General features: G+C 49.9%; 1 protein-coding gene and 1 long non-coding RNA gene across 4 annotated transcripts in view; one reads left to right on the top strand and one right to left on the bottom strand.

Moving 5' to 3' along the window:
* The window catches only part of Rptor (regulatory associated protein of MTOR, complex 1), a 298642-nt gene that overhangs the window by 31017 nt on the left and 242150 nt on the right, over positions 1-25475 (bottom strand). For all 3 annotated transcript variants that reach the window (NM_001134499.2, XM_087571026.1, XM_087571028.1), the window contains 8 exon segments: positions 2144-2262; positions 8929-9087; positions 9467-9607; positions 10364-10481; positions 14552-14692; positions 18871-19062; positions 19399-19464; positions 21822-21896. In NM_001134499.2, coding sequence (NP_001127971.2) covers positions 2144-2262; positions 8929-9087; positions 9467-9607; positions 10364-10481; positions 14552-14692; positions 18871-19062; positions 19399-19464; positions 21822-21896 — 1011 coding nt within the window.
* Positions 1-25475, top strand: part of LOC148003211 (uncharacterized) — a 56500-nt gene that overhangs the window by 16976 nt on the left and 14049 nt on the right. The window contains exon 3 of the long non-coding RNA XR_015632335.1: positions 2992-3146. This is a non-coding gene — a long non-coding RNA (uncharacterized LOC148003211). The remainder of the gene's footprint in view (positions 1-2991; positions 3147-25475) is intronic.

Below are 25475 nucleotides of genomic sequence, written 5' to 3'. Positions count from 1 at the left end.
CCTCAGTGCAAGTCCTAAGCTGTGCAGCCTGTCTTAAGCACGGCACAGCCTTGTGCCTCCAAGAGCAAAGAATCAGCCATCAGAGGGCTTTGTGAGGAACTGTGCTGCGGGAACAGAACTGCCTACAGACTTTAAACAAGAGACTTAAAGTCCACGTGAACTTTTAGGACAATTACACTAGAAGTAACGTTTTCAAGATCCAAGCTTGAGGGACCCACGTGATGGAAAGGGAGAAGCAATTTAGTGTCCTTTGTCCTCTGACCTCCACAAGTGCTGTGGCATGGGGACACAGACATGTACACACACACACACACACACACACATACACACACACACACACACACACACACACACACACACACACACGCACACACACCCCTCAAGTAACCGTGGAATAAAGGTCCGACCAGAAACCACGCTGGACGGGAGATGCTGGAGCACATCAGGGTGGTGCTAAGCAGCAGATCGGCCTGTAACTGGCAGCAGAGGGGTGTGGCTCTTTCAGAACCAGGAGGGCATCGCCCCCTCCAGCCAGACTCTCCAGCTTTCTTCCCCTCCTTGCCTCCTGTTTTCCTTCTGCCTACCTTCCTTTGGCCTCAAACCATAATGTGCAACACATTCAAACTGTAGTAAGTGTTTTAATTTTCTACTAAACAATAAAACCTTTAGATTTTCACTGGGCCAGTGCCTGGTAACAGCAGACTGGGTGGAGTATCCACAGAGGGTGGTGGAGCAAGCTGGGCTACCCCAGGCTGGGCACACTCAACACTCTGGCATTCAGCTGGAAGATCCTGGGCAGTAAAAACAGCAAGCAACACGTCCACGCACAGGATTCCCATAAGTGTGAGGTCATCTTGAATCTAAGTTCAGAATCACTCTGGTGTTCACAGTGCTGCTGCAACAGAAAGACGAGCTGTCTGGAGCTGGGAGCAGGAGGCTGTTATTATCACGCAGGGCACTACCAGGAGCTGAAGGAGTCAGAACCAGGCCCCCAGAACACATCTGCAGTAAAGAGCTGTGGCTGCTGCAAGGATCTCTGCTCTGTCCAGACAGCAGCAGAGCAGGGCTCCACACCTCACAGGAACAAACAAGGGTTAGAATGAGAAAGCCACAGAGCCTGCTCCCTTTCCACTTAAGCGACCCTTTCCTTGTATGCTCCTCGCAAACTGAAAACTTTATGAAGACGTTTTAACAAATTTTACTCATATGAATGACTTCTAGTTTGTGCCACTGATGAAAACTGAACTAACTTAGTAAACAAATAGAAAACCGCCAAACAAATGTTTTCAGAAACTGCATGTACAGTAGATGGCAGATCCCTCAGAGATGGAAAACAAAAACAGGTGTGTGTGGCTTCTCTCAGTGTCCACCTGCAGAGACCAGAGGGGAAACCTGCAGGAGCCCAGTGCTCTAAGGGTCAGAGAACATCAAGACCGTGGGAAAAGGTGGGGGTGATGGGACAGAGAGGAGATGGGATTTGCAGAGTAGAGTACAGGGGAGAAGGGAGCTTCCAGGTCACAGGGGAGGGCTCTTGAATTTCTGACTGACACTTTTCAGTTTTAGGATTATGCCAAATTCTCATAAAAAGGAATGGGAGGAGGTACTAATCCTCAGAGAAGACTATTTCTTGCTACCTTAAGAAATGAGAATTAGAATAATAATAATAAAAAATAGCTCAAAACAGAAGAAGCATGTAAAAGAACAAGAACAGCTAAGGCAACTGGGAGCTAAACAACAGAGAAACCAGTGAGCACAAAGTCCAGAACATCAGTGTAGGATTAAGAAACGGAGGAGGGGGGGTTGGAGATTTAACTCAGTGGTAGAGCGCTTGCCTAGCAAGCACAAGGCCCTGGGTTCAGTCCCCAGCTCTGGAGAAAAAAAAAAGAAAAAGAAAAAGAAACGGAGGAGGGGAAATCACTACAGTCCATACAGACAGGAAGGTCATGAAAGGTGATGGCAGCCTTTGCTTCAGAAGCTACAATGCACATTCAGACGTACGAGGAAGCTCTAAAGCCAAGCGTTTGCTTTGGTTCTGTCCTGTCTTGAGCTACTGTGTAGGCCTGGGTGTCTCTGGAGCTCCTTGTTTGAGTATTCAGACAGAAGCAGAACTGAACGCTTCCGTGACAACCTCTCATACACATACCTTGTAAGCAATGCTGTTGAGGACTTTCATGGCTAAGTCAGAAACATCTGGGTAGGGATCAGCGGCCAAATGCAGTAAGACTCTCCAAATCTGAGTGTAGACACTATTAAAGGAGACTCCTGGAAGAGAGAAGCGGGAGACATTTAGTAGCAAGTAGCTTCCTGTGTATGTGATGGTGGCTTCTGAGAGTTTATTTTCTGAACACCCCACGTTGTCGGGAAGGAGAACTTCAGAGAGCTGGGGTTACAAGAAGCTTCCCAGTTTGCTACTCGGTGTGATGGCTCAGCAAGTAAAGACTCCTGCCATTGAGCCTGATGATCTGAGCTCAATTCCCAGAACCTATACTGTGAAAGGGAGAACTGACTCCCTCTTACCAGCACATGCACAGCACACCAATATTCACACATACACGCACACACTCTCTCACTGACATGTGTATATAAACACACACACACACACACACACACACACACACACACACACACACACACACACATACACACACACACACCCCTGATAAATTAAAAAGAATTCTAGTAGTAAACAAGCTTCATCACACAGGTCTCACCCCCCTTCCCCTTTTTTGAAACAGGTCTCATTGCGCTCATTGTATATCAAGGCCAGCCTGGGACTCACTATATAGATCAGGCTGGCTTTGAACTTACAGAAATCCACCTGCCTCTGTCATCCATGTGCTGGGATTAAAGGTGTAAAGCACCATGCCTGGCAGGCTGCATCATTTGAGGCCTTTCTAAAAGAAAATGGCTAAAAACTGGTCTGCACTTGAATTACTTTGTTGTCTGGAGAATACCGCTCAGTTTCCATGTTTATTTCCTCGTCTTTTCTAGGTTTCTAGACGGCACGATGGCCAGCTGTACAGTTTATGTGGGGTGCATGGCTCTGTCCACAGCACTCTCTACATGTACTTTGTGTCTGTGACTTGTTAAGCTCTTCTTGCCCACTCTAATGACTGCTGACCTGCGTGCTCATCTATGGACAGGAGGTGAGTTCACCTTCTCTTCCATTAATCCTGCCATGAAGGGTGAAGCCTGAGCCACGGCAGCCATGTGTACCCACTCACCAGGAGGTTGCAGAGGCCAAGAGAGCTGCCTAGAGCGTCCTGCCTACCATTGAGGGGCTAAGTCTTAAGACAGGATTTTAAAAACAATTGTTTAAATTTTAAAAAAATGGTATGTATATGTGTTTCTGAGGGTAGGTATGTACACCATGTGCATGTAAGAACCCGAGAAATCAAGAGACATCAGATCCCTGGATTTGGAGTTACATGTGCTTGTCCTGTTGAGCGGGTGCTGAGAACTGAAGTCACATCTTCTGCAAGAGCACTGGGAGCTCCTAACCACTGAGCCATAAGGTGATAACTCAGGGCTGCAGGGACACACTGTCTTGTAGCTGTACCGTAGGTATGGAGTACAGGTATGGAGTCAGCAGTTCCTAAGCCTTCAGAGAGTCCAGGAGCCAGGAAGGCACATGTGCCAGGAGACCTGGGCCTGGTGTAAACCTGGATCTGATAGAGGAATGAAACAACATACAAACCGCTCACTGTAGCTTGGGTTGACCAGTGGCAGAGAAAATCCAAAGAAAGCAGCCAACTTACTCCATGCTCTCATGTGGCTGCAGTTCAGAAACAAAGGACCAACATTTCATTCTACATTAAATTCTACAGTTCTAAACACCGGGCTAGAGTTACAACTGAAGTCTAAGAAAACTAGTACAATCCACTCAGAATCTCTCTGGGCAAATGTCTTCAGATCTAATTTCCAGCTCTGAGATATGGAGTTGCCAAGCAGCAGCTGTATCCCTGTGTCTTTCTGAGGAGAGGAGGAGGGAGAGGAGGAGGAGGAGGAGGTTTTGACTGTCCTCTAGAGACAGGTCTCCAACAACACATTCAAGAAGGAAACGATGTCACGTTCTGCATTCAGTTTCACCTGAGAGACAGGGAACTGGCCCCTCAGATGGAGCTGGCAGCCCTTCTCCAAGTGACAGCAAGCGCTCACACAGCCACCACTGGTGCTTTCAGGCGTCCTCCAGGGGAGTGACGCACAGCGGAAGCAGCTTCCTGCAGAGATCAGTTGCAACGTGACTCTGAACTGTAAGGGATCATGATGCTTACGGTGAACTGTGTGACTCAGAAGTTGGATCCGTCACAGACTAGGGAAGGGGATGGGAGAAAGTAACCGTGGCAGATGGAGAGAAGGGGCTGGTGCATGACTAATGAGGGCTCTACTTAGCCCTGCTGTCAGTTTAATGACCAAACATGCAGACACAGCTGGAGCTCTTAACTGAACAGAGTAGGTAGTCTGAGGCGGGGTCCCAGACCCTTTTGGCCTCATAGGCTGGGGTGACAGATACAGAATCCTCCTGGGAGTTGTTTAGAATCAGGAACCCCACAAAACACTGCCAGAAAGGCCTACAAAGGACAGACACTTGTAAGGGAGACACTTGTAAATACTGCTGTTTGGTTTACAGCAAGTGTTTCAATTACTGGGTTGACTTTACAGACCTTGAGTTTTATATGATATGCACAGCAGAGAGCACAATCTCTAAGCTTTATCACCATCTGACTGTGATGGGGGGGCACAATTTTTTCTAACATAGAGCAAAGCTGTGAGCACAAATTACGTTGGCCTTGGTTTGCCAGGGGTGATTCTCCCTGGTTCCTTGCCAAATGAAATGCCTGTCTTAACATCTCCAAAATATAACTTGCCATCCTCACACATGGATCAGAAACCATGGGGACTCAGGTAAGGAAACTGGGAACTGGGCTTGGCCTGCAACTTGTTACTTGCTAAGTCCTAGAAGGGCCGAGGAACTATTTTCATGTCTAGACTAGAAGTAATAAAAGACCATGATGCTCTAGGATTGATTTTCAGAGCAGTGGCCACAGCTTTCTGAATAGCACCTGGTGAAGTGCAGTCTCTCGGAGCTCTGCAGCTGTTTCTGAACCTTAGAGCCCCGTTGTGAAAGGGCCTGTATGGACACGAGGCTGCAAGTCCTCATCTGGGGCTCCAAGAACTGGCAGAGTGGGGTCAGGTCTTCTGATGATCTAGAAATGGCCCAGACTTCTGCCAGTCTTTAGAAACACAGGTCCCGAGGCTTGGGGAGTGGTGATGGTGGGTGGTGGTGGCAGTGGCAGTGGTGGCTGGTGATGGTGGGTGGGTGGTGGTGTGTGTATGTGTGCTCTGCATTTGTCCTTTCTTGTGCCCCTGTCCTGGTGCGTCAGAGTACATCCAGTGACACTTTCCCTTCTGAGTCTACACTGTTGGCCTGATCGAGACTTTGTGGGTGTTAGACTGGTCCACTGCTTTGGCCTTCTATCTGTGTGGCTGTAACTGCTTCCTCCAGTGATGCTGGAGCATGTGCATGGTATTTGTAGTTGGCCCTCAGCATCCTTGTGTGACCCACTAAGCTTTGGTCACCTTACTCTGTGATGCTGAGGATCAAGGCAGGGACTGTGTGTACTAGGTGAGCACTCTACACTGAGCCGCATTCCCAGCACTTAGTACCTCTTGGTGCACTCGGTGCCTCACCAGATCCCTGCTATGGGCAGGGACGGCAAGGCCTGTTTGCTATGCTTCCTGACTCCTTGACCAGAGGAAATAGGGAAGAACAGAGGTGGCTAATGGTTGTCTGTCACCTTAATGCTGCTGACCAGTCCCCACAGGGGCCTGAGGGGCTCTTGGCTCATGTCTTCTCCCTAGAGTCACACTGCCCCTGTCAGTGAGGTGGAAGCTTGGGGTTTTAGCCCTGACCCACTACAGTCTCCCAGGCTCCAGGGTTGCTGGCTCCCATTGGAGCCCACATAAGAGCAGGGCTCTGGGTCAGCACTGAGGCTGAGGGTGAGGGAAGCTCTGTGGTTCTCATTCTTCCCTTTCACTCCTTCAGCATCAGGTCTACCTTGGATTTGTTACCATGGTGATGCATTTTCAACATATTACAAAATGTCACTGCTCAGCAGAGTTGTAAAAACCCTGTCCCTGTCCTCTGAGGCTTCCAGTGCCTTTGAAGTGAGACTATAACCTTCTCTCTCAAGTTTCCTGACAGAAATTCTTTTGGTACAAGTCTCTGGTGAAGGCACAGGCAAGGCAGGAAGGTAGAGGGTGCAGAGTAGCACTGCAGCCAAGGGGTCAGCCAAGGGGTCAGCCAAGGGGTCAGGAGAGTGCTGATCTGCTGTGCACGGACAGCCTGGCATGGGTCATCATACCCTCCCCTCCAGCTTCTCTACACTCTGGGCTGCCCTATGGTCATGGGGCACCTCAGGAGTACAAGGAGGGAGGTTCGAGGCTAGGATAGGCAAGACAACTCACCATATATATATATACAGCAGCAGGGAACAACTCTAGGACCAGCGAGATGGCTCAGGCAGTAGCATATACTTCTGGTATAAACCTGTTAGTTGAGTTCAACCCCCAGAATCCATGTAAAGGTAGAAGGAAAGAACTGACGATAGACAGTTGTCCTCTTACTTCCACATGTGTGCAATGGCATATAGACATCAAACACAGATCCAATAAGAATAATTAAAAGACACTCTTGAGAAATTTGATAATAAAAACGACAGCCATGAGTCTTGGTACAGCTGGGTCAAATAGAGCAGGGAAACAACAGAGACGCTGTCGAGGAGGACCCTGCCCTGGCAAGACTGCCTTGCTCTGAGCCCTGCAGAGGTTGCATCAAGTCTCACAGGGGCTAGACAGTGCCCAGGGAGCACAATGAAGATCCTCACTGAAGGAAGGCGTGGGCCCCCTTTAGGCTAGACTCGCCAAGTGCAGCCTCAGCAGGCATGCAAGAACCTCCCTTGGTCACAGACAGGTATGTGGTGCAGTTAGATCAAAGGCACGATGTGCCATAGGGAAAGAGGTCAGGAAAGGGAAGGAAGGAAGGAAGGGAGGGAGGGAGGGAGGAAGGAAGGAAGGAAGGAAGGAAGGAAGGAAGGAAGGAAGGGAAGGCGATTAGGGGATCCATGCGGTCGTCAGGCACAGCTGACTGAGAACAGGAAGAGCAGTGATGTAGAGATCCACTTACGCACTGAGTGCAGATCTGAGCTTCCACTGGGCCAGGCCCTGCTGTGCCAGATGGCCAGATGGCCAGATGGCCAGAGAGCAGGTCACCTCAGGGAGCACTCTGAGAAAGCAGGGCAGGGAGGGGTGCAGGACAGGGCATCTGAAAGGGAGCTGCTTTTGTGTGAACAGGTGTAAGCGTCTGCTCCAGGTTGCCATGGTTTTAAAACCTCTTCTGCAATATGCAGAGAAAGGGGCTAAAGAGAATGCTATTCTTTGGTTGAAATGTAAGAAGAAATTGGCTTTAAATAGGCGAGTGTTGTCAGTAATGGGTTCTGCAAGTTATGAGTCTTAACACTACGTAAGCTCTGAGGTCTCCATGTGGATGTGGGAACCACCACACTGAACAGGGAGAAAGCTGGCAGGGACAAAGGATGCTGTTTTTGTCTCCTTTCCAACATCTTCTCACTTTGCAACTTTCTCCCTCAGATTTTGGTTTTTCTTTTGTGTGAATAGGTGTCATGCTTGCATGTATCTGTGTATCACGTATGTCCATGGTCAGAAGAGGGTATCAGCTCCCCATAAGTGGAGTTACAGACAGTTAGGAGCTACCACATGGGTAATGGCAACTAAGCTGAGTCCTCTGCAAGAGCAGCCAGTGCTCTGAATCACAGATCAATCTCTAGCTGCAATCCCATCCAAAGTTCTAAGATGTGAATGATACACAGATAAAATCACACACACACTCACACACACACACACACACACACACACACACACACACACACACACACACTCACCCCAATGTTTGAAAGGGTGGGCAGGGGAGGATGAAGCAGACACATCTGGGCTCCGTCTATAGAAGCTGCTGTGAGCCATCTGCTGTGCCCTCAACTAAACATGACTCCTTAGCCCTGCCATCTCCAAGATCGAAACTGAGGCCAGCGCTGGGATTCACTTGTCAGACAAGGCTGAGCTGCCCTGTGACAGGCCCTGGCTCCTCATAGCCCTAAGCTGCACTACGCATGCCTCACAGTCTCACCAAGATGAACCACATGAGGTGTGGCGGACTTAGGGCTTACATTTAATTCATGGTCTGAGAATGAGCACAGGTGCACAGCAAGAGAACGCAGCTAATTCTCATTTCCTGTGTGATGTTAGCAAAGTCCAGAGGTTACAACTCATGGCTGAATCACAGAGAATGCTGGCCACTAAACTCCAGTTCCTAGGCAGTGAAGGGTCAAGCTGCTGGTCTGGGTAGAGGTTTAGCAGGTGAGCACTGAGGACCTTTCAGGAGTATTGACACTCTCTGCCCTAGCTCTTGACCTCCCACTGCTTACTGTAGGGCTCTCCTGGGCACTGGGGACAGTGAACATCATCCTTGGCTTCTCTCTACCAGAAACCAGAGCACCCCACTTCATCCTGGTTGAAGTAAGCAGGATGTCTTAGCTGACAGCCACCGCTCCACACTGCCAGGGTCTAGCGCACAGGATGCAAAGAAAGACAGATGGACTCATCTGGCAGCATTCCTGCCTGACAGAGCCAGCAGGCTCACATAGCCCTATACTAGCTTGTAATAGACTGTCCCAATGCGAAATGCTCTCCTCACTTCTTCGAGCGTCAGTTAATCTCTATTCTTTTGCATCCAGTAGAAAAGGTTTGGCTCGTATTTCTGACCAAATAAAGGCGTGTGCTGTTCTGGGCAGAGCAAACCCTGGGCAAGGGAAGACATGCAGGCGGCAGAAAGAGGAGGAGGCAAGGACTCACCTATGAGGGAGTTGAGCGCTGAATAGGAGCTCACACGCCGCATCTTGTCGATGGTCTCGAAGGACAGGATATACTCCTCGTTCTCAGGGCTTCCCAAGGTGCTGCTGGCACTACTACTTGTACTGAGGTTCCCGGGAGAGAAGGCCACTGAGCTGCCCGCTGGCCAGAATATGACAGGAAGGAGGTCAGGGTCTGTCTGAGATGTGAGCTTTCTTCATAGTGGGCACATTTACACACACGTAAGCACATTAATAGACATGCGTGTGCATAAACTGGTGGACCCTCTCCTTGGAACTGAGATCCTCAAAAGTCACACCCTGGCCTGACTGATCGGGTGTTAAACCAGGTCTTTGCTAAGCCCATGTCTGAAAGGAAGATTCTGACTCAAGACAGTTGGCCACTTGTCACTCTGACACATAAGACATCAGGGCCCATATTCTGGAGGGCAGGGTCAAGGGGCACAGTAGCATTTTTGATAAATGTCTTGTGAAGAGCACACTGACCCTTCCCATCCCAATACTGGTTTCTGGAGTCTTACATTCTTCCGTCAAGCTCAGGTTCTGCAAAGATTTGTTCAGGTTCCTAGCTGTGGTGACGGCTCGGATGTTCCCATAGGAGCTCACTGACCGGAGTCTGGGGGTGCACGGGCTGTCTCGAACTGGAGTCAAGCTCCCTCCCTCTAGGAAAGAAGGGGAGAGGAAAGAGTTAGCAATGGCTGTCAGGATAGGAGCAGGGTGAATGCCTGGAGTCTGCAGACATGGGAACAGGGACAGTTGGTATTACTGAAACAAGAATGAATGTAGAAGGGCCTCCCTGTCCTTCACCTGTGTGAGTGCAGGCCTCAGTTGTAGACATGTGAGTACTAAATCCCAGGAGAGCATGGCCCGGAAGGCAAGAGTAGCTCTGAGGCTGTTCTGGTGTTAGGGGACTCGGCCAGAGACAGAGTGGTGCTCAGCACCCTGGGCCTGGCAGGCTGGCCCCAGCCTTTGGGCAGCCGCACCTCCGCCTTACGGCTGTCTCTGTGGTCTGGAGGGAGGGGTGAGGAATTAGGAACACAGATGACTGTACTCTCCAGCGAAAAGGACAAATGTGAGAAGCAACGCTTCCTACCCTGACTCATGGAAACACAAGGCCGACAGCCATGTGATTCACTTACTCATCGCAGGAAGACAGCTAATGTTCGTTTCAGTACGCCCCACTACAAGTTTGCCGTCTTTCAAGATGTCCCCAAATTTGAATTCCAAGAAGGGTAAGAAGGAAGGGAAGGAGTAAGAGGGTCAGCACGGCCCTTTCCCTTCTAAAGGTGTGAGACAACAAGAGCCAGGGGCCACCCACACTGCATCAGAAGGCCATGCTCAGACCTGGCTGAACTCAGGCCACTAATCATTCTGGTGAAGGCCGGGAAGGGGGCCCAGGCTCCCAGAAGCTGCAGTACCTGTGGCTGCTGGAGAAGGCAAGGGGTAGTTCTTTTCCTCTTCCATGAACTGCAGGGCCACAGTGCAGAAATTGCTCTCATATTGGACTACAAGGTGACTCAGAGCCACCACCAGCTCCTGTAGAGAGGGAGAAGTGACAATTATGTCTCCAGAGGCAGGAAACTGACTGGGCAGCAGATCCGCACACTAACGCCTAAGGCGACTCCAGGAAACAGCTGGTTAGAACAGGGCTGCACACCTGGCAGCACAGGTGCAGAGGAGGGGGGGAGTGTGGAGGCAGCAGGCTGATGAGGGGTGTCCCCAAAGCCAGGCACCTGCCTTAGTCTGCTTGCTCACTGCTGGGCACCAATCACTACTAGTCCAAGGCTTTCTGATGTGAATTCCATACCCTGGAATAGTTAAGATTAGGCCTCTGACCCTGCTGAGTCTGAAACTGCCTCTTTTGATCCCACCCAATGGACTGGTGGATAGAATTGATAAGCTGAAGCATTCTTTTTAATTAATTAATCAGTTAATTAGTTAATTAAAATTGATTATACATCCTGACCACACCTTTCCCTCCCTCTTCTCCTCCCAGTCCTTACCTCATCTCCCCTCATCCATTCACTTTTCTTCAGAAAAGGGGAGGCCTCCCATGGATACCAACCAGCCCTGGCATATTAAGCTGCAGCAAGACTAGGCCCATCCTTTCCTACTGAGGCTGGACCAAGCAGCCCAGTAGGAGGAACGGGTCCCCAAAGCAGGCAACAGAGGCAGAGGTAGCGCCTGCTCCTGCTATCAGGAGTCTCACGTGAACACCAACCAAAAAAACTAACATATGTGTGGAGGGCCCGGGTCAGTCCCATGCAGCCTTCCTGGTTAAACCAGATGAGGGTAGGACACAGGAAGAGACTACTGGGAGACATGACTACAGTCAGGAGATGGTGACGCAGTGGTGGTGGAGGTGGCAGTGCCATATCTCTAGGATAAGCTAGAAATGCAGGGCATAGGAATCTATGAAGGTAAAGCATTTTTGAAGTGAGCAATAAGCTAACTTAGCTGTAGTGGGTTCTAGTCACAACGAATGAGAAAAGTCCTTGAATTAAAATGTGACTAGACCTAAGCCCCGGAGTCTGAGGAGACAGGATTTACATGTAGTTTATGATAGCTTAGCATCTCAACTTAAATGTTTATAGACAGAAAGGCAAAAAGAAGCTCTCGGTAAAGAGAAAGATGTCTGCAGAAAACTAAGGTCTGCTGGAGAGGCCCTCGTGTGCTCCACACACCCACGCCCTGAGGCTGCTGAGGTGCTGCAGCCAGGTCTGTGGGCTGATGTTCTCTCACCTCAACTGCACACACTTTTTTGCTTCTCCTATCTCTCTGAGCTCCAGGCTGATTTTCTAATAGCTTTGTTTGTGCCCCAACTGCTTTTGCACTCAGACCCACTATAACTTCCCAATTACGCCCAGGGACCCATAGCTCATGCTGCTCAGGCCACAGGTTTGCACTGGTCTCTACTTCCCCTCCAACGTCCTCAGATGCTGAGGTAGACTAGACCAAAGGTGAGAGCCCACTGAGTCTTCACAGACACTGTCAACCTGAGGCTGGTGGCCCCCTGAAGCTGCCTGACCCATCACCATGGAGCTGATCCTCCTTATTTGTGCCAGGGATAAAGTTTCTGAGACGACCCCACAAGCTGGTACCCACTGGGCCCGTCTGGGGAAGAAGTCTTCATCTGTCTTCAGAAACCACACGTTCTCCATTCACTCCCACATACAGTGGAAGAAACTGGTGTTGCCATTGACGGTTACTCTAACACCAGCACTTTGGTTCACAAAAGGCCATCGGGGTGAGCTTGTAACTTACAGAAAAGGTGGAACTCACACTGGAGTGTCCTGACTATGCCCAGGAAGGATAGAGACTCTGCATCTGCACAGAGCAACCCTTTGATGTCAGAAGGCATGTATTGAATATCCTCTGTTTTATCCAGAACATAGTGGTCTGCCCAAGGGATTCAGTTACAGCATGGGCAGTGCCTTCACTCAGTGCTCAGCAGTGGTGCCAGGGTGTGCACACTGGGACTGGCCTCACATACCCAGTGGTCCTGGGAGGGCAGTCTGTGCTCTACATGGCTGAGCTCTAAACCTGCACACTCCCAGCAGGACCGTTAGTCCTCCATGGTACTCCCAGCAGCCCCTGGTCTCTCTGTTCCTATGGCAGTAGCTCTGACAGTTCCCATCAGTCTGAGTTTGACCCAGGTCCATGGCTGAGGAAGGCGAGCAACTGGGAGCTACTCTGTGGGTCTGTCTTACTCCACAAAAATAAAGATTAAAACCTCTTTAAAGACTCACCAAGGGGTTGGGGATTTGAACTCAGGCATGGCATCAAGAGTGCTTACCCACTGAGCTGTCTTCTTAGCCCTGACATGTGGTTCTTAATGCTGGCATCTTCAACCTGCTGGTGTTATCCCCTCACCAACCAACGCCTCCCTGACACCTAATTAGGACGCTTCTCTATCCCCTTCCTCACATTTCACCAGGCCAACTTATCTACTTGGCCTATGAGTAGCTGAGTCTCCTGTTAAGATACAGCTTCCCCATGGGGAAGTCACATATGGGCTCAAAGTTGAGCCCAATCTTGTGGAACCCCAAGACTGAACTGTTCTTGCGGGTTTACAGGAACTAAAGCCCTTTTAGAGAAGGCAATGCTCGAACACACAGGGCCTAGGAACCAAGTGTCACCACTTCCAGCCTAATCCTCTTGCTGCCCGCCCCACCCTGCCAGACTGCTAGGCTGCAGGCTGTGCATAGCACAGTCCCAGTGGCTCCTAGACCTTTGAAGAGTTCCTCCCTGTGGTCGTCAGAACCACATTTCTCCTGACACCAGGGTTCCAACACTTTAGTTAGCACCCTTTCTATTCCAAACAACTTCTGGAAAGGAGGAGAGGGTTTTCCATACTTGGGAAAGAAGATTAATGAAAATGCTGATCCAATCTGTACCAGCTTTATCCATGAGGGAGAAGCGCTGGGGAAGAACTGGGTGTGGGGAAGGAAGCAGGCCTAAGACTGCTATTGATCAGAAGCACAGGACAGCAACAGAACCAGTGACAAGGACATAAAAGTCTTCAGTACACTTTTTTTTTCTTTAAGCACAGGTTCTCACTGTGTAGCTTTGGCTGGAACTCACTATGTAGACAACATTGACCTCTAATTTATAAGGATCTGCCTCCCAAGTGCTGGCATCAGAGGCATGTGCCATCATTTGAAGATGAGGCATGGGGGTGACTTGGGTCAGTTTCAGAACAGCCAAGAGACTGAAATCCCCCAACATTTTGAGACTGGTGAAGCATGTCACTCTCAAGTTAGCCATTGAGCTGCTCTGCAGGATAATCCAAAGCCACGCCCAACCTCCCAAGGGGCCATCAGAGGGAGCCAACACCACACTCAGAAATGCTGAGGAGGGGACCCGGAGAGATGGCTCAATGCAAGAGCACTGACTGCTCTTCTGGGGGACCAGGGCTTAACGTCTAGCACCCACATGGCAACTTACAACTATCTGTCACTCAGTTCCTAGGGATCCAATACCCGCACATAGACACACATGCAGGCAATGTGCATGCCAGTGCATATAACATAGGAAGAAATAACAAGAGAAGAAATGCAGAGAAGGAACCTAGTGGCTCTCAGTGACAGCACATGCACCAGAGCCACCTGGGGACAGTCTGGACTCGTGTGTAGTCTCTGCTTCAGGAGCAGCTTCCAGAATCACCATGAAACCACCAGGAAATCAGCATTTCCCTCAAAGGACCTTGCTGGCTGGGAGTGTGGGGGAGACAGGGAATCAGGTCATGTGGAACCATCTTTTTACGGAGGTGTGAATCTTAGGGAGCAGAGAATTAAGACTTTGGTGTTGGCAAGTGGAAAGTGGCATTGGGGACACATTGCACAGACTGTCACTGCCCTTTAGCAACATGATGCCCAGGCATGGGGATATTGGTGGTAAAAATCGGTAGAGCCAGTCAGCTCAGCACCCTCGAGTGAACAGATAGGAGCAATGAAGACACTGAGGAGCCGGCAGACAGTTAAGATCGAATGATGCACGTAAGTGGGACATGAGGCCCTGTGCGGGCTCAGCTCCAGGCACATAAGCACAGCCACACAGGGACAGCCACAGGCCCTCACTTTGGCTACTGAGCTGGCACCACATACCTTCCGGACCATGGGGCTTCCATCATTAATCAGCTGAGCCAGCATCATGGCCACATTGTGGTCAATGGTAGTAGAGTGGTCTGTCCTCTCAGCAGAGTTTCCCACAAAGGTACCAAGGGCAAACACAGCTGCACATCGTACCTGCAGGGCAGGAGACAGAAAGTCAGAGTCACACCCACAGCTGATGTGTCTGCCATCTGCATTTCTGCCAAGGCTGTCTGAAAGATAATTCAATTCAGTTCACATAAGTTCAACTCAATTCAATTTCACAAACACTTATTGCATGGTGTGCCAGGCCTAGAGCTACACTAGTATTGATGAGCAGAAAGGGTGTGTGGGTAGCTCAGGAGCTGAAGGTGGAAGCAGGCCAGCACCAGCCCAGGGAGGACCAGGCTGTAGAGGAGGGAACAGTTTAACCTGGCTTGTACAGTGAATGTCTGGATACAGAAGTGACGGAGGCAACAGTGATTTGGAGAGGACCGGCTCAGAACTGATTTGGGGGAAGGTGGGCTGGGCTGAGCTGAGCCGTGGAGGCAGGTCGTGGTCCATTCTGAGTCAGAGAAGCTAAATGGAGTCAGAAAGGGAAGAGTCCCCAGGGCGCAGAGGCAGTGAGACAGTACTGGGCTGGGCATGGTACCTGGGGACCTCAGCTCAGCTTAGCTCCCAAGGCCATGTGACCTTGGAGAGCCAGTGTCTTCCTCTTACGATGAGCAACATGAGGCATCCTGCACAGGGCTGGAGAAAGACCAGGCAACAATGTGCAAACAATCCTGGACTACCCAGAAAGTGATGGACAGCTGTGGGGCAGTCAGAGATATGAGGAGGTTAGTGAGCAAGGTCAGGGGCCTGCCAGAAAGTAGATGGCCTTAGAGTGGGAAGTAGAGTGGCTATGAGCCACTGCCACCTAGTAAGTTATACACGCAGGGCTCCAGATCCTTTCCAATCTTGAGATGGGCATTATATTGCAGAGCTAGGGCATGGCTGTTCTAAGTCTGTGCACCTGAAACTTCCTTTCAGTCTGCATTTGGCTCATACAGGTGGCTGAGTCTTAAGAGGGGCCAGGCCTGGAGGATGTCGGAAAGCAAGCCATTAAACCCGTAATAGACAGAGGGATAATATGTTAATTTATAAAGAACTCAAGAAACTAGACGCCAACAATCCAAACAACCCAGTTAAAGAATAGGATACAGAGCTAAACAGGGAATTCTCAGCAGAGGAATCTCGAGTGGCTGAAGAGCACTTAAAGACATGTTCACCTCCTCAGTCATCAGGGAGACGCCAATCAAAACAGCTGAGAGTCCGATTTACATTGGTCAGAATGACTAGGATCAAAAACTCAGGTGACAGCACATTCAGGTGAGGATGTGGAGCAGGGCAACACTCCTCCATTGCTGCTGGGAGTGCAAACTTGTACAACCACTCTGGAAATCAACTGGAAATAGTTCTATCTCAAGACCCAGCTGAATCATATATGTATATATATCATATATCACATACATCATCCATCCATCTATCTATCTATCTATCTATCTATCTATCTATCTATCTATCTATCTATCTATCTATCTATCTCCAAAAGATGCTCTAACATCCCACAAAGACACTTGCTCAACTGTGTTCATAGCAGCTATATTCATAATAGCCAGAACCTGCAAACAACCTAGACGTCCACCAACTGAAGAATAGATAAAGAAAATGTTACACAGTGGAATACTATTCAGCTATTAAAAACAAAGACATGAATTTTGCAGGCAAATGGATGAACTTGAGAATATCATCCTGAGTGAGGTAACCCAGTCCCAAAAGTACATTCATGGTACTCACTTATAAGTGGAAATTAGCCATAAAATACAGGATAACCATGCTATGCTCCACAGACCCAAAGAAGCTAAGGCAGTAAGGCAAGAAAGAAGGCCCAGGCAAGGAGGCTTAAATCTCACTTAGAAGGGGAAATAAAATAGTCACAAGAGGCAGATGGAAGGAGGAATTGGGGAAGGATTGGGGAGGGAGAAGGGGTTGGGGGGGGGTGAGTCAGATCAGGTATGGGGAAGGACAGGAAAGATGGCCAGATGGCTATGAGAATGAATAGAATTCTGCAAGTGAAAGGGATAGGGAGTCGGGGAGGGGGGCCATGCCCAGGACAGAACAGAGACCTGAGATAAGGGAGGTGCCCAAGGTCAACGGGGGTGACCTTAGTGGTGACTTACAGCATTGGGGATATGGAATCTGAAGAGGCCACCTTCTGTTGCCAGGCAGGAACCCTGGTAGAACAGTAGGGACTCCAATCCACCCACAAAACTTTTGACCCAAAATTTATCCTGTCTACAAGAAATGCAAGGACAGGGGTTGGAGCAGAGACTGAGGGAATGGTAAACTAATAACTGGTCCAACTTGAGACCAGTGAGCAAGCACCAATCCCTGACACTATTAAGATACTGTTATGCTTGTAGCCAGAAGCCTCTCATGGCTGTTCCCCGAGAGGCTCCACCCACAGCTGACTCACACAGATGCAGAGACCCAAAGAAAAACATGTGGATGGAGCTTGGGGACTCTTATGTTAGAATAGGAGGAAGGACTGCAGGTCCTGAAGTGGATAGAAAATCTACGGGAAGACACAGTCAACTAACCTGGACCCTTTGGCCTCTCAAGAGACTGAATCACCAACCAAAGAGCAGGGACCTAGGCCTCCTGCACATACGCAGATGTGCAGCCTGGTCTTCAAGTGGGTCCCAACAACTGGAGCAGGGGTGGCTGCCCCAAAAGCTCTTTCTGTACATGGAATTGTGTTCTTCTAGCTGGGCTCCCTTGTCTGGCCTCAGTGGGAGAGGATGAGCATGGCCGTGCAGAGACCTGATGTGCCAGGGTTGGGGGGAATACCTGGGGTGGGGCACTGTCTAGGAGGAAAGAGGGAGAGGAGGAGGGAGGGGGGACTGGGAGGGGGTCAGTGAGCAGAATGTAAAGTGAACACACACACACACACACACACACACACACACACACCCAAATAAACCCTGATAGATTCTTCCAATTCAGACATTAAGAACTGGTGTATGTTTCTTTGAACCAGTCTGTTCAAAGGTTCCACATGGACGCCTGTCAGCAGCTGTACACTCTAGGGGCGTCTCCAACAAGCCCTGTCCTTTTGCTGGGACTACAGATGTGGAGCTCCAGGGCAGGGCGAGTGGCTGTCTCTCGTGGATAGATGAGGCAAGCATTTGGGCCTGACACCTTTCAAGGAGACAGGATAGGACCTCCTGCTACTGTATTTCCTCTCTGAACATTTTGCAAGATTTCCTGGCAAGTTCATTTTAGGCTTTTCTGTGAGAAATATTCTGCCTTTTACAGTAACTACAGAGGTTGAGACCTAACTTTGTCAGGGCTTTCCAAGGCCATGAGGGGGCCTAAAAGCAAGACAGATGGGCATGGACCTGTCCTTGGCACATTTGGGACAGATGGCACTGGTGTCTCCAGGAGTTAGCCAACAGCTGATGTGCTATGTGTGCTAGGCAGTTCGGCCCTGCTCTGCAAGCTACAGCCAGGACTGCACTTTCTGCCTGCGGCTGCTTGAACCCTTGGCTTACTGACAAAACACAGCAATCACTTCTGAAAATGATTCCCGCCCAGATCAAAACAATCTGAAACTAGGTCTCCTGCTTCAAGAGATGATTCTGTCACTTGTGTGGTGAGTGTTCCAGTGTTTTTTTTTTTTTTTTTTTGGTTCTTTTTTTTCGGAGCTGGGGACCGAACCCAGGGCCTTGCGCTTCCTAGGTAAGTGCTCTACCACTGAGCTAAATCCCCAGCCCCTGTTCCAGTGATTCAGAATCATCTAAGGTTCCACTGTCTTGTCTCCCAGAATGTAGTACCTGGACCTTCCATAGATAATCATGCAGTAACATAGACACAGACAGACAGACAGACAGACAGACAGACACACACACACACACACACACACACTGCACAGCCTTCCCCCTCAGCCAGTGCTCTCAATAGGGGGCCATGTCAGACACACACAGGATGTGGGAGGTATCATGCCACAGGCAATGTCCCTCCCCCCATAAGTGATAACCTGGTCCTCGCCCACAGAATAGAGGTGCAGTACAGAATAGCTCAAGCTTGCTCTAGAGGCTGTGCCAGCCTGTAGCTACCCCAATACACGCAGAGTTGGCAGAGCACGAACATCAAATGAGATTCAGTGGCCTATCTTGGCGCTGTACATGGCCCTAAGGGCTCTGGATGCACAATCAAGCTTGAATGTGGGCAGGCTTCTGCCCACCTCAGCTCGCCTACCACAGAAGCTCACTTCTGCAAGGACAACTTACCTCAGGGATGGGGTCGGAGAGGAGGCTATAGAGTTTTTCGTGGGCGCTGTCTCTCACCCCACACCACCTTGCAGAATCAAAGTTCTGCCAGATCCTTCCCAGGCAAATGGCCACCCACTGGCGTAGCAAGGGGTGTGGGTCACTGAGCTGCTCCAAACAGATGGCAATCAGGTTCCCCTGCAGGCAGGCTTCCTAGACAGGCAGGACACAGAGAAGTGGGGCAGGGTCCTGACAAGGGTGACAGTGGCCTTACTCAACCACACTACACTACATCATTTTACTACTGTAAATCCTGCCAATTCGGTTTTGCCCTTCAGAGGTGAGCTAACAGGAGGACTGGCCCTCTGGGGAGAGCACTAGTAACCCCGCCTGCTGCCATGATCTGAAGGCTCCACAGACTACCTGAAGAGCAGCTTTCTCTGGACAGGTGGCCTGGGCTTCATCCCTGCCCTAAGATCCATGTGAGACAAGTCACCTTTATGCTGTTCCTGCAGGGGCTGAGGTGGCTGGAGCTGCTGTGATACTCACTTGCCCTGTTGTGTAGCTGTTGACGATTACAGCAAGAATGAAGGCTGTCATGGTCCTGTGTTCAGCCTGGAAAACAAAATGTATCATGGCTGTGCACACTCACAGCAGACTCACCTTTCTAGAGCACCCTGTGCCTTTTGTCTTCAGCATTGGCCTCCCATGTAAGGAAAGCAGCATGTACTGGCCTTCCTGCTGAGGCAGTTTTAAGGGTCTGCATGCAGACTGGTTGCTCCCTTGGGTGCTAATGCCATAGAGCATGCCTAGGTTGCCCTGCTGTCTTCTGTCATGGCAGAAAAAGTGATTGGTGGTTTTAGTTGGTTTGCCTGGCCCAGCAGCCATGCTTCCCCTATGTGCAGGGCTCAGGAAGCCTGGGTCCTCAGCTAAGCACACTGCTAGTGAGGGGGAACACTCTTCACTTTGCGTGGAAATCTGACAGCCCATTATGATGTCATCATGGAGTCTCACATGCACATCGACAGTCCTATCCCATTATCCCCCGGGACTCATGACATCTCCTGAGTTGACTGCAACAGAGTGCAGGCCATCATCTTCACCAAAGTGCTAAGCTGTCACTCTTTTGTCATAAAATATCTGCACTTCACCCTTCTGAGTAGCAGCATAACTTAGGAGGGGACTCTGTTGGGCAGTTGCTGAAGGGCCACCCACTGTCCTGTGCCCATCACTGTGACAGACCATCACTGTGGCTGCTGTGCTCTTACTGTGTTGTGGTGGCTTTGGGGATTTTCATTATGCTTTTGATACTTGTGGTTTTGATTATGCTGTCTGCGTGAATTAAGTTTTAACTGCTCCATGGCTCATTGTGCAGTTTTTCTTCAATCCTGTAAGTTCCAGCTCCTGTCAGTCTGACGCTGACTCTCCACTGCCTCCTTTGCGGGGCTGGGGTGATGTTAGTGACAGTGGCTGTTCTCATCCGTGCTCCTGTGGAGCCTTCATGGATTCCCTTCCTGGCTGAGGGGCATCACTCCTGAGTTTTAAATGCAGGGAGGGGCATTTCTTCCACTGTAGCTTGTACCGCCTCTTCTCCAAGACTTGTCTATTTAAGGATAGGTTAAAAAGCAGGTTTTATTTTCTTGCAGCAGACAGAAAGCTGTTTCTGAAGCACACTGGTTGCCCAGCATGGTTGACTGGCATGATTAAACCACACTGCCTTTATCCAGCCATCCGCCATGTTCGGAATGCATGTGTGTCAGAGACTGTGCCTGGGCTCTTTTCTGCGGATGCTAGTTCTCTTGTGTATTAATGCAGTGGCCTCCTTCTCTTTGGGGTGCTCGACAGCAGCTTGAGGGCAGAGCTGTGTTCCCTGGCCCTGGAGTAGGAACTCTGGAAAATGGCTTTGTATTAGCAGGACCACAGACTTGATCCAGAAATGGTTTTCATGTGTTTGTTTGTTTTGCTGCAGGCCGAGGCCTCTGTCCCTTTAGTAGCTGCTGCTTTCTCTGCAGAGCTCAGAGATGGTCAGCTTCTCAGAAGCAAGACAAACTCTGCTAGTCTTCAAGAATGAGGACTTTGCATACCTTGCAGGCCCCGGTATGATGTCTCTCTTGGCAGTGCTGCCTGTTCATGGCCTCATATTACACGTAGGGTCTGTGAAGTGTGCTGTTCTGAGGTCGATGTAGATAAGGACCACTACCCACCAGAACCCGTGGGTCTTCCCCTTCTCTGGCATGTGATGGCTTCCTTCTCTCAGATCTGAGCAGGGAGGGTGTGTCTGCCAGGTCAGGTCAGCCGGCTTAGAGCTTTCAGTTCCTGTAGATATATTCTTTCTTCCTCTCAAGGGAAGGCAAAGGCTTATTTCCAAAATGTGGATAAACTATAGATTTATGCTGCCTCTGACAGTGCATACCTAGTTAAGCAAGGTACACAAGTGCCCACCACACACCAGTCACGTTCAGAACTCTGCTGGCAGCTTTGTTCCTTCCTTTCTCTTTAAAAATTCTATAATTTCATTTAAAACAAGCAAGCAAGCAAACAAACAAACAACAGCCAGGGAAGAATTTACATATGAAAGTTCCTCTTACAGGCTATGGGCACCACCTCAGAGCACAGTATGTGGCTGCACTTGAGCATTCTGCCAGTGGAAGCTATGAGAGAGAGAGTGGCTGCTCTGGTGCTGAGGGTGGCTGCTCTGTGCGCATTACTCTGAGCAGAGCTGGGAGGGATGACATGACATTACGAGAAAACTGCCATATACTCTATATTCACGCTAATTTTAAAAAACAACTTAGTATGTATGAAATTCAAACTTTCAAACAGTCTCTTCCCTCCTTCAGCAAAGCCTGTCAGCGTCTGTTAAGGGGCCTTCAGGTCCCCTGAGGCACCATACTGTAGACACAGGAATGGCAACCCCTCGTGTGCACTGGAGACATGCATGCTGTGGGAGAGGAGTGTGGCTCAGTCCTTACTGGCATGTATGGGTCTGCCAAGACGGACAGGAAGTACTTGTGACCGTTGTCCTTCACGAGGTCAGCCTGGCATGACTGGAGGGAAAAGGAGACAAAAGACAGGCCGTTAGTGCAGGCACCAGTGGCTGTGTCGTGGCTTCCCAGGCTAACACGCCGGGAAACCGTCATTACTGTGCATCTGTCCTTGTAAGGCCAGTTTTCACGTGGGGAAAGTTCTGGTTCTTGCCCATGGAGGAAAGGCTGGAACCCTACAACTCTCAAGAGAAGAACACACCTTGCTCTAGGAAGCAGCTCTGGGTACTGGGGCTGGCGGCTGGGTTAGGACCATACTCTCCACCCCTTCTGTGCTCAGCCTGCATGCCTTCCTCTCAGACTCCCAGCCTGGAGAAAGGAAGATATTCTGATATTTTACATTTATTTTATTATTGTCATGTATATGAGTGTTTTGTTTGCTTGATTGTATGTATGTATGTATGTATGTATGTATGTATGTATGTATGTATGAAACATATCTGTGCTTGGTGTCTGAGAAGGTCAGAAGAGGCATTGGATGCTCTGGGACTGGAGTTACAGCCACCATGTGGGTACTGGGAACTGAGCCTGGGTTTTCTGCAAGAGCAAGTGCTCTTAACCACCGAACGAACTCTCTAGATCCAAAAATGAAGATACTTTAAAGAGACACTGTGTCTCTCAATCTGACAGTTGGGACAATGGAACCCTCAATTGAGGAATTTTCCTGGGAATCCATGGAAAAGGCACCAGCCACAGGAGGTACCTGTCTTCCAGAGATTTTACATTGACCACCTCATAGGCTGGGGCTGAAAGCCAGATAATGATGGGCCAGCAGTGGGCAGGACCACACCTTACTGGGGCTGCTTAGATAGGCACATCCTTTGTCCTCTGCTGGAACTTTCATCTCACTTCTGGTCCCTGGAGATGGGAGGGTGTGTGTGTGTGTGTGTGTGTGTGTGTGTGTGTGTGTGTGTGTGTGTGTGTGTGTGTGTGTGTGTGTGTGGCCTTTCTCTCTTCTCAATGTGGTCACATTGAATAAATCTTTCTGCTCTCTACTTGTATTTGACTTTTGTGTGGGGTTCAGGTGGGGATGAGACAGGGTTTCTCTGTGTAGCCTTCACTGTCCTGGAACTCTGTAGATCAGGCTGGCCTAGACCTCACAGAGATCTGTCAGCCTGTGCCTCCTGAGTGCTGGGATTGGGTAAAGGCCTGCCGTTAGCTTTCTGAGGATGGGTGGCTGGACTGACATGGGACACAGGTTGTGGCCCCAAAGCTCAGCAGCACTGTCGGGTCCTCTTCCACTCTCAGACTTCTCCCTTCTCATACCACCGACGTTTTCTCAAGTCCCATTTCTCTCATGTTCTTAGTGGCTTTTAGTGTCTCCGTTTTGCTAAGATCTTTTATTCTCAGACTCCCTATTTCTCCTCAGGCCCCTTCCCCCATCTCAGACTCCTCTCTTCCTCTTAGGCTCCCTTTCTCAGACCCCTCATCCCCTCAGGTTCCCTCTCTCAGGTTCCCCTCCTGGTCAGGATCCCGCACTTGCTCACCCTCTTTCCTCCCTTCCTGGCTGCCCTCTTCCTCCCACCCAGGTTTCTTGCCCCTTGTCTCAGATTCTTCTCTTCCCCTCATGTTTCCTGCTACTTCTCAGGCTCCCCTTCTGTTGCCTTCCACATGAGGATCCCTGACAGCACTCCTGTTTCTGCAGTGTGGGTACTCGATGAAGTTCTTGGGAACTGTGTCTGGATTCATGCCATACGATGGGTATTGTAATAGGGGCCTCCTAAGCCCCCATTCCTAACCAGAGAAAGAGCTCTATGATTCAAGGTGTAATGTAAGTGCTCAAGAAGCCACCAGAGAAGCAGCCCTTCTACCTCAGGTGACCCTCTCCTGTGAATACAATTCCACCTGTGTGGCCATCATGTGCCACACACTGGGGGGCATGCCTCTGCAGAACACTGGCTCTGTTCTAGAGATACAGAGCCAGTCAAGCCGTGTTATCGACTGCTGAAGGGGACAACTGGGTTGACAGTTGTGATTATACAGAGATGTGCTGGCAACACCTGAGAAGCTACAGGGAGCTGGAGGGTGGGGATAGGGTATGCTTAATGGAGGACAATAAAGCAGAATTAAGGAGACATGGAGAAGGGAAAGAGGGAGGAAGAATGAACAGAAGGGAAACACAGGCCAGTACTGGAATGCGCGGTGGGAAAGCCAGATGACCGAGTGCTAGGAGGAACTGAAGAGCCAGCAGAAGCTGAGAGTAAGGACACTACAGCCCGACCCCAGGTCCAAGGTCAGCTGTCAGCAACACTTTGAATAATGACTGCTAATTTGACAGGAGCTGGAATTATAAGAGACTAACCTCTGGGCAGATCTTCAAGGGAGTTTACAGTTGGGTTAATTGGGGTAGGAAGCCCCTTCCCTAATGTGTGGCATCGTTTGAGGACTGGAGTCCTGGATCACATAAAAAGCACATGAGCCCAGCAGCAGCTCTCATCTTCTGCTTCTGACTACGACATAACCAGCTGCCTTGGCCACAGGATCTGGCTGGCGTGTCACCATGAACTTGAGTGCAATAAACCCTCCTCCTCCTGTAAGTTGTCTTTGTCAAGTACTTCATCACGGAAGTAAAGAGAGCAACAAACGTAGGTGATATTGTGGCTAGGAGCGGAGGTTGGGACCGTCCCAGAGACATCAGAAAAGCAGTGGAAGGCATGGAAGGACAGGGTACTTACTACCTATGTCACTCCCTATAGAGGTGGGGTGCACAGATGGGCAGTCCACTCAGGTAGAGCCATTCAGGAGGAAGGTAAACACAGAAACACATTGGGAATGATGGTATGAAAACTCCTAGGGTGTGTTTGGAGGGTAGGACTGAGGCCTTGGCCCAGCTGGAAAGAGAAAGGCTGTTCACAGCACGAGGTGTGGCCACTGTGGGAACTGTGAGGGGCACAGCCTCTGCTTGAGTGACACAAAGACGAAGCAGTGGAGTCATGTGACCGGGGAGACAGATGCTAAGGCCATCTGGGACCAGCACCCAGGGTGATGTGCCTGCCACCCTCTCACCGCTCCCAGAAGCTCTGCTCTAGGCTCAGAGACTTTCAAGGCAGCTAACAAACAAGCCGGAAGCCTCAGCCCGGCACCCAGGCCTGGCCCCCAGGGCTGCAGACTGCCCATGTCTGCAGCAGCAGAAGGCATCAGTGCCGCTCAGGAAAAAAGATTCCTTTCTTTGTTTTTAAATCAGAGCTCCGACAAGTCAAATCAAAGCCCACACGTTTACAGGAAACTCCTTAAGTACAGCTCATCTGAGAGTAATAAACTGTCATTAATTCATATCCTTCTGATTCTGAGTGAGTCTCCCAAGTCAGAAGATCTGAAATGATCACGTTAATAAGCCTTCCAAGCGGAGTCTGGCGATTATGAGGCATATATTAAAAGATTTCTGTTTTGATAGGCTTGTCAGGCTACTGCAGGGCGGCAGCCATGGCTGCTCTTCCTATCTGCTTTCACCTCAGTGCTCACAGGGCCAGTGTATTCTGGTTTCCGCTCAAGGAGAGTGGCTCTCTCCAATAGCTCCACTTGCTAAGGGAAAGGTGCAATTCCCTTGACCTGCTTTCTGTCTTGAGTTCTAGGCCAGCAGCC

Source organism: Rattus norvegicus, chromosome 10 (assembly GCF_021556685.1).
Source record: "Rattus norvegicus strain SHRSP/BbbUtx chromosome 10, alternate assembly SHRSP_T2T, whole genome shotgun sequence".
Lineage (NCBI taxonomy): Eukaryota > Metazoa > Chordata > Mammalia > Rodentia > Muridae > Rattus > Rattus norvegicus.
The sequence above is the reverse complement of the archived record's forward strand: the minus strand, read 5'-3'. Positions and strand labels throughout refer to the sequence as shown.